The sequence below is a fragment of the Suncus etruscus genome, chromosome 9 (genome assembly GCF_024139225.1).
Source record: "Suncus etruscus isolate mSunEtr1 chromosome 9, mSunEtr1.pri.cur, whole genome shotgun sequence".
NCBI lineage: Eukaryota > Metazoa > Chordata > Mammalia > Eulipotyphla > Soricidae > Suncus > Suncus etruscus.
This window is the reverse complement of record NC_064856.1, coordinates 98,855,827-98,865,815: the sequence shown is the minus strand read 5'-3', so window position 1 is coordinate 98,865,815 and position 9,989 is coordinate 98,855,827. Positions and strand designations below refer to the sequence as shown.

The 9,989-nt window shown below is 31.8% G+C and overlaps 1 protein-coding gene across 1 annotated transcript; it reads left to right on the top strand.

Moving 5' to 3' along the window:
- The first annotated feature begins 4,659 nt into the window (after nt 1-4,659).
- Nucleotides 4,660-5,595, top strand: LOC126017769 (olfactory receptor 4P4-like). The gene has a single exon (XM_049779823.1). The coding sequence runs from the start codon at nt 4,660-4,662 to the stop codon at nt 5,593-5,595; it is 936 nt and encodes a 311-aa protein (XP_049635780.1).
- Nucleotides 5,596-9,989: the final 4,394 nt, after the last annotated feature.

The window sequence follows — 9,989 nt, the reverse complement described above, 5'->3', positions numbered from 1 at the left end:
ACCTTCACATCTTACATATTTTAAACAGGATATATTTTACTTAAAAATAGAGATTTTGAGAAGAGAAAAAAATTAACATTTAGAATTGATACATATCTTGAATAATACTTTTTTTCAAGATATTTTAGGACAAATACCTGGCTCTACATTATAATTGCCAGTCCTGGAAGCTTGTGACTGTAAATTCCATTGTTGGTAGTACAACACAAATGGGATATGATCCTAGGTGTAGCATCATCTATGTTCTCTCATTCCAAAACACATGTGTATGAGCTCCTGTCATTAGTCAAATGTGAGTACTACCACCAAAGAATGTAACCCACAGTAAGAATCATGATAGTGTGTGATCCCTAACATTGCTACTGCCACTGCAGCAAAGGGAATAGAGGAAGACCACATTGGTTTTTGAGCTTTACCTCTTACTAGACTATTTTGAATTCCCAGGAAATAGTGTCTTAGGCAAGATGATGAAAAAAAGAAAAATAGCCATCTACATTACCCTGGAGAGTGGATTAACAACCTTTGGTCTGAATGTACTGAGAAAGTCCTTTGGGTATGAACCAGAGCATTCAAAGTCCTATTAATACTTGCATTGCCATTTAAGTTTATAGTCTGTTCTTTGAACTAAAGTGTGTTGTTCAGGGTATAAAAACATAATTCTTAGGACTTAATATGCTTCTATTGCTATTGCAAACTATTTAAAAAATTAAAAAAATATTTTTACTCCTTTGTAGTCTGAGTAAGTCTTATGATGCTGATGCATTTACAAATTTTCCATGATCTTTTTTGCAAATTAATATTAATTTTAGGATAAACTGATATTTCCAAAATGTGTTACAAATTAATATGACTCATTTAGAATATAATTTTGGAATTCTCTTATTTTCTGTCTTAATTTTGGTACAGAGGAAATAGTATATGAGTGCTGAGGGTAGAATAAATCCTCTTGCAACCTAAGAAACCCAAAGATCACTGAAATATGATGGTAAGTGAATTACTCAGGCCACCTTGGATGGGAAAGTATTTTATAAACTAATTACAAAGTTTACTATGTGTAAACTAGTCTTTTTTCCACATAATTTTATTTAAAATGTTGCAGGAAAATAATGTAATGTAGTTAACATTCTATTGTAAATTTTGTGTAAAATCTATAGTTTAAAATAGTAAATGATGTTTATCTGAAGGTGGGAGCAGAAAAAGCCCAGGTTGCCTTTTACCATCTGGACTCTTGTTTGACCCTAAGACTAGATCTGGTCTCCGAAGCACTGTCACAAGTGGTCCAAAGAGGAGAGCCAGGAGTTATCCCTGAACACCACTGATGTGACTGAAAATAAAACAAAAAAGATTTTCATATTTGTTGTTAAATTTGGTTCAAACTCATTCTTTAAAGCATACAGCTATATTGGTCTCTGGAATAAGCCAGTCCTTACTTAAACATCTAAAATAACAAATAATTTCTTATATTTCAAATTAGTCTTATCCTAAATTTTTGTAATTTCACAAGTCAATTAAGGTAAGTTTACAGCACACTTTTTTGTGAAGATAAATTCACTGAAACTTTCAAATGTATTTAGTTTTAATTGTTTATATGCATTTGACATAAAACAAACATGATTTGTATTAAATATCTAAATAAATAAAATAATTATTTGAGTAAATAAATATTATTTTTGTGAAAATATAAGATTGTAAGATTAATGGTCAAAGTAACAGTATTTCACTAAAAGATTATGTAAATTGAGGTTCTCCTGGTCACAGCTATTACATCATATTGTGACTATTCTTTGTTGGCTTTCAATGTATCACGATAGTCTGTTAGTCATATATTCAATATGCAAAAACTAGAAAAGGAAAATGTTTGTACTATTTAAAATTAAATGCCATTTTTGGGTCGTAGCTATAACAAATGCTGTAGGCCCTACAGCGGTCTCAAACTCGTGGCCCGTGGGGCATTTGAGGCCTAACGTACAACATTTTGTGGCCCTTCCCTTGAGGAATCTTTTTTTGTTTTTTTTTTTTTTTAGTTGTTTGGGTCACACCCCCCAATGATCAAGGCTTACTACTGACTCTGCACTCAAGGATCACCCCTACTTTGCCTCCTGTGGGCCCCAGGTAAATTGAGTTTGAGACCCCTGTAGGGCATTTGCCTTGCACTCAGTATACCTAGGATAGACTCAGGTAATATCTCTCTGGAATCCTATATGGTTTGCTGAGCCTGTCAGGAGTGATTTCTGAGTTCAGAGCCAGGAGTAATCCCTGAGTACCATCAGATGTGGCTCCCACAATAACAACAACAAAAAGTCATTGTTTATCTAGAAAAAAAGAATCCTTACTTATGGACTTATAAGTTTCAAAACTAAATTATTATAGACATCTTGAAACCCCATAATTTAAAATTATATTTTTCTAAAAAAATTTATTCTATATTCACATAACTAAACTAAATTGAGAATTTGAGTATATGTTAAACCATAAATTTTTGTATTATTTTTAACTTAAATATTCAAAAGGATCTTTAATTACTGGCCTTCATGTCAGCTTTTTCCATCCTCAATTGTCATGTCATAGTAGCACTTTGAAGGAGAATCAGGGAGGGAAAGAATTTGAGAATATTTTATTAAAAAGCATATTTTTTAAATCTTGATAAATTACTTAATTTCTCTTTATCTGAGATATGCAATAGAAAAGTGACTCCCAACTAAAAATATCTAGTATATTAATGTAAAGATTTTTTAGTATTTTCTTTTTAATAAAACTTAAAAATAAATTAATTTCACTAACTAAACAAAGAATTCAACAAAGTAATGGCAATGATTCTTACTCTTCTATGGTATTTCAGTTCTATTTAGTCACTATTGATTTTGAGCATTGCAGCTGGTTAAAATGCTATTTTCTTCCATTAAAGAGGCTTTGAAACATTATTATAGTATTTAAGGCAAAGTTAAAGCAAAATTTTTTTGTTTTAATGACTTAGAATTTTGAACTATATGTAAAATATTATAGTAGAGATCATTTTAAAAACTTGAGATTGTGACATTGTTCTATAAAAATTTCTAATAACATGAATTTTATGACACTAGCATTTTTAGATAAGTTTAATAATGTATTTATGCGTGTTTATTTTTGTAGGAATTTGGCTTACCTTTTTTTGTCACTTCAGATCAAAATTAAGGTAAGAGGTGAGCTATCTTTTGCTAATCCATTAAGATGAGATAAGTCAGAGGGAGAGAGATAGATGCAGAATAGTCTCACTCATCTATGGGTTTTAAGAAAAATAAAAGACATTTTTGCAACAATCCTCAGAGACAAACAGAGGAGGGCTGGAAGTTCCAGCTCACTTCATGAAGTTCACCACAAAGATTGGTGAGTGCAGTTTTAGAAATAACTACACTGAGAACTACCATAACCATGTGAAAGAATGAGGGAAGTGGAAAGCCTGTCTAGAGTACAGGTGGGGGTGGGGTGGGGAGGAGGGAGATTTGGGACATTGATGGTGGGAATGTTGCACTGGTGAAGGGGGGCGGTTCTTTACATGACTGAAACCTAATCACAATCATGTTTGTAATCAAGATGCTTAAATAAAGATATATATAAAAAGGGGGGGCAGAGAGATAGCACAGTGGTGTTTCTCTTGCAAGCAGCCTATCTAGGATCTAAGGTGGTTGGTTCGAATTTCGGTGTCCCTTATGGTCCCCCATGCCTGCCAGGAGCTATTTCTGAGCAGATAACCAGGTGTAACACCTGAGCCTAAACCCCCCACCAAAAAAAAAGCTATAAAAAACAGATAAGATAACTTATGATTCATGGAAGTGAAGTTTAGGAAGTTATTCTAAATAACATTTCAATGATCACGTAATGTCTTAAGATATAATTGTCTTGAATTTCTGAATTTCTCATTTATGAATTATTATAACAAATAGCAGACCACTAAATCTAGAAAACTTTAATATTCTTCCATAACACTTGGATTCATTACTTTTGTTCAACATATAGTGAAATATAATGTTTTAGCAAATTCCATGTCATACACAAAATCATTAAAGAATTTCTTTAAATGAAAAAATTTGTATTTATTTATTAGCTTTTTACAAAAACTTCACAGATTTCAAGAAAGGTATATTTACCCAAAAATATATATATATGGGGTTTATATCTAGCTATCTATAATGTATAGGGCTTATAACTCATATATGTATATATATGCTGGTTATTTTAAAAAAAGAATTCACATTAGTTGGCATTTTGTATTTTATTTTTAGTTAACTTATTTTTACATTTAATAATAATACATATAAAATGCGAGCAATTAACAATGATTCATGCCACAGCAGAAAAGAGTGTACATACTATATCAATAGAAATTAAAATCTAATAGTTCCAGTTGGGAATGTTAAAGCATTTGCAATTATTTTTTATATTTATATCTACAATTTTAAGAAATTTCAGTAAATATTAAAAAAATTAAAATTACCTATATGTAAGCAGAGTACAATAAAATTAATCTAAAGATTTCCCTCCAGAATTTAAATATAAGTAAAATATATTTTTCTCAAAAATACTTTGTTACTTTTACTATTTTAAATAAATGAATATTTAAATCTCATTTATGTTTTATTTTTCAGATATATAAATCACTGTGCAAAATATACATGAAGTCAAATGGAAAATCATAGAAATGTCTCAGAATTTATTCTTCTAGGACTTTCTTCTGACTACAACATTCAAATATTCTGTTTTGTGTTCTTTTTATTTTGTTATATTGTACTACTGGGAGGAAACCTTCTGATTCTGATCTCTGTTCTGTGCAGCCCACTATTTAATCAACCAATGTACTATTTCCTTGTCCATTTATCTTCTATGGACATCTGCTATACATCCACTGTTACCCCCAAATTAATTGCTGACCTGCTGGTAGAAAGAAAGACCATTGCCTATAGCAACTGCATGTTCCAAGTCTTTACCATGCACTTCTTTGGTGGTGTTGAAGTCTTCATTCTTACTGCTATGGCTTATGATCGCTATGTTGCCATCTGCAAACCCCTCCACTACATGCTTATCATGAGCAGGACAAAGTGCAATTTTCTAGTCATAGCTGCCTGGATTGGTGGTGCTATCCATGCCTTTCCTCTTTTCACAATAGCTATCAGTTTGCCCTTCTGTGGTCCAAATGAAATTGATCACTATTTCTGTGATGTTTTCCCTTTACTTAAAATTGCCTGTACTGACACTTACATCAATGGTGTCCTGATAATTGCCTTTTCGGGAATGGTAGCATTAGTTACTTTTGTTATCTTATTTTTTTCTTATGGGGTCATATTATTTTCTTTGAGAAATCAGTCGGCTGAGGGAAGACAGAAAGCTTTGTCTACTTGTGGGTCTCATATTACTGTGGTCATTTTATTTTTTGCACCTGATATTTTTATCTACCTGAGACCTCCTACTACTTTCCCTGAAGATAAAATAGTCGCACTATTTTACACCATCATTGCACCTATGTTCAATCCCTTAATCTACACTCTGAGAAATACTGAGATGAAAAACACATTGAGAAAAGTTTGGTGTCAAAGATTCCTTTCCAGAGAAGCACACACTTAGCTGCAAAGAGCTTAATGGATGAGGTGATCAAGTTTTACAAAAAAAAAAAAGAATATCTATGAATAAATTTATTAGGTACTCTAGAGTTTATATACTATCACACATTGAGAAGAAAGAATACATTATATGTATGGTGACAATTAAACACTAATATTTACAAACCAAAAGTTATTGTAATTATGCTTAATTTGTGGTATAACAAGTATGCTTTTATATCAAGTATCATCAATTACCTGCATGAAAACATATTGAGGCAAAACTAAGTAGTTTAGTTTTCATAATGTAATTTAAGTCCAATGATATGTTGAGCAATGATCTCTTAAGAATTCTAAATCAAAGGATAATTTTATTATCTTATAAGTCAAGGCTGTGTAAGAGGCAAACATACTTTTAAGTTATGTAGAATTTGATAACTAAAATAATGCATTATATTTTGTAATAGAATACACATTTATAGAATTGTATACTAATCATAAGACATGTAGTAAATATATTTAATGTGGAAAACGATGTAAAGTTCCTCTAGTTATTTACGTTCTACCACTGGAATAAAAAATCTATTTGCACCATATCATCATTTATCAACTATTAAACTATTCATGACAAAGTCTTTGTTTGAGAAAGATAAAATAAAATGTATAGTTATGTTGTTTGGTAGAATTTTATAACATCTCCTATCAAAATAAAAATATTTCAAAATATTAGGGTGACTCACTCCATCCTTTCTAACATTGCTAAGCAAATCTGTTGCTCTTGAATCTATAAAAATATCAGTAAAAATTAATAAAGATTAATAAAAATAGTAAAAATTATAATTAGTCTAAATAGAAACAAGAAAATAAATAAAAAAAGATTTTGACTGCACAGTGATGTTTGTAATACCTTCATTTTGTTGTCAAAAATTTAAAGCAATTTGACATTTCCTTTTTCTCTATGTGCTAAGTGTAAAAATAAAATGGTGGCACATTCAAATAATGCATAATAGACAGTGTTAAAAAATGAGCTCCAGTGATTGTAAGGTGGTATGGTGGTTACAGTGCCTGCTTCTGACTAAGGTCTGATCTTGACAACAATTGGTCCCCTGAGCATTATTAGCATTATTGTAACCTTGGAGACTTCTAGAGCTGTGTGGAGAAACAGTATATCCCAGTGCCATAGCACTAAAGTGCTGGTCATTTTTCAAAATATCTTCAAATGGCCCCAGATCCCTGAGCATTTCTTGGGAATACTCTCTATACAAAAGTAGTTTCTGAAAATAAATAAATAAATATTACCAAGTAAAAGAAATCAATAAATCTTAATGATCAACCTAATATTTGATTTGAAATATAGAATATTCTGGATTTATAACAATAAAGTTCAAAACAAGGAAGTATTCAAAGAGTAGATGAGAAGATTGTGTGGCCAAGAGGGAACTAACGGATTAGTGAAGAGGATAATATAATGCAAAGAAATGTACTTGGCACAACATAGATATTTCATGACTCAAGAATCATCAATTGCATGATACCAAGAGTAAAAACTCACAGAAATGAAGTGATTTTGGTAGAACTTATGTATTAATAACATTCATATACATTTTTATTTGACAGTTCACAACAGAAAAATTTGACCCATTTGGGGGATGGTAATAATATGGTACTATTTTATATTTCATGGAATTTTACTGTGAACTGAAACTACACTTGAATAAAGTTCATTAAATAAAAATTACACTATGGCACAATTTATAGAATGTGTCTTTTTGTAAGCACAATAAATAAAGGGTATCTAAAAAAGATTGTAGGGTCACTGGAAGAATTTTTTACAAATGGTGTTTTATACATGCTTAATATTATTTAGCAGAGATTTTCTATTGCAGAACAAATATAAGAAAAGGATTTTGATGATTTTATCTTATGTCAAGAACAATCACAGTACTTAGAAAAATGTTTTAAAATGTAGAAGCAGATCTTAATCACATTTGTATAAACAAAATAAAAATAAAGGAGAAATACTGAAGAAAATATGAATCTAATATCTCAAAGTTTTGTCTTTCACATAACTATTCTCAGCTTTCTGTACAGGTTTCCCATTTCTCTGAAAACAAATTCCTGGAACAACATACTTTTTCCATATCCTAATTAAACTGAATTTATAATTCCTCAAGTGAGTTTATTTCTTCTGCCCCATAGTAAGGAAGGGATTCAGGATTTTAGATATTTGAGTTTCTTTTTCCCTCCTTCCCTTTCTCCCTACATCATCCCTCCCTCCCTCCCTTCCTCCTTCCCTCCCTTCCTTTTTACATTCATAACTTCACCCCTTTTATTCCTCCTTTTTCCTTCCTAATGACAGAAATTGCTAACTGGCTCTGTCCAGTGACACATTTTTTAATATCTCGATCTCCTAGTGATTCCATTATTTGTTTGATGCCACATGTAAAATCTGAGAGGGGGAATTCTTTGTGAATGAGATGGCATAAGGCTATTTAGGCATGAGGAAAGAGAGAAAGTTTGTTCATTCCATTAAGGGGCCACATGAGCAACATCAGTCTTTGCTCAGGACAACATACAATACTATAAATTGAACCACACAAGCTTTGCATGTTAGGAATGAACACTAGTGAGTGCTGTGTCCCCCAAGAACTGGGATTTTATGTAAAAAAAAAATCTGGAGACTCCTCAGAAAACTGAAAATTGAGTTTCTATATGATCCAGCTATACAACTCCTAGGCATATACCCTACGATCACAAAAGTGCTTTCTACACACTATATCCATTGCAGTGTAATTTACAATAGCCAGAAACTGGAAACAACCCAGATGCTTAACAATAGATGAGTGGCTAAAGAAACTGTAGTACATATACAGAATGGAATACAATGCAACCATTAGGGAAAAAAATGAAGCCATGAATATTTTTTATACTTGGATAAACAAGGAAACTATGAATGAAATAAGTAGAGGGAGAGAGACACAGACTTGTCTTACTCATCTGTAGGATTTAAGAAAATAAACAACAGTATTGTAATTATACCCAGGGAAAATAGAGATGAGGTTTGAAGGAACAAGTCCATGATATGAAGCTAACCACCAAGATTGGTGAGTGCAGTTAGAGAAATAACTACCCTGATAACTATCATAAGAATGGTGGTGAGGGGGCCGGAGAGATAGCATGGAGGTAAGGCGTTTGCCTTTCATGCAGAAGGTCATCGGTTCGAATCCCGGCATCCCATATGGTCCCCCGTGCCTGCCAGGAGCAATTTCTGAGCATGGAGCCAGGAGTAACCCCTGAGCACTGCCGGGTGTGACCCAAAAACCACAAAAAAAAAAAAAAAAAAAGAATGGTGGTGAGTGAAAGAAATAGAATGCCTGTCTCAAATACAGGCATGAAATGGTTTAGGAGAGATATTGTGTCATTGGTGGTGGGAATGTTGCACTGGTGGACGGAGGTGTTCTTTTTTATAACAGAAATCCAACTACAAACATTTTTGTAATCATGATACTTAACTAAATATACTAATTTAAAAAAAAAGTCTTGTTTAAAAACAAACATATTCACAATAGTTTCTGTACCTTAAGCAATTTTAATTCATTGTTTAGTATTTTCTATTTGGGAAACTTCTATGGTGAAACCTATAAAAGTAAAATAAAATAAAATAAAAAATAGCAAGAAATATTTTGTGTATGAGTAAGATTGATCATGGATATCTTAAGCAAAATTCTGCCAGCAATGAGTATTTTGCTAAAGAAAAGATCAACTGCAACATGGCTTTCTGTTATTTTCTGTTGAAATTTTCTGTTGAATTCCTATTAAATGTGCTTTATCTAAGGTTCCTAAACATTCAAAGCCTGAGATAAAGCATTAAGTATAGTAATAGTCACTATTTTCTGTAAAATATTAGCTGCTTGAGCACTTAAGTTAATAATCAGAACCTTACACGTCTATCTGCATAGTAGATCTAATGATACATATGAAAAATAAACTTAATTATATGTGAATTTGGGGTGGGGGATTTGGGCCACACCAGGTGATGTTCAGGGGTTACTCCTGGTAATATGCTCAGAAATTGCTCCTGGCTTGGGAAACATGTGGTCCAGAGTCAGCAGAGTGCAAGATAAATGCTCTACCACTTAGCTATTGCTCCAGCCCCTATAACGTGAATTTAATATAATAGATCTAAGCGAACAACCTTGTTAAATTTTCAATAGAATTAATATTTAACTATGAGTTTTATCTTAATGAGATTTACTATTATAAAACAATATTTTTAGTATTTAAGAAAACTTGCAAATATACTAATTTACTATAGAGGCCAACTTCATTATTCAATCTAAGCAATTTGTGAGTATTGTGATAGAATAAAGCAGCAATGATAAGCAGAATAAGTCCTATGTACTTGTATTTCTTTCTTTC

Coding starts and splice junctions, on each gene's coding strand:
- LOC126017769 (XM_049779823.1), top strand. CDS start 4,660: ATGGAAAATCATAGAAATGTCTCAGAATTTATTCTTCTAGGACTTTCT.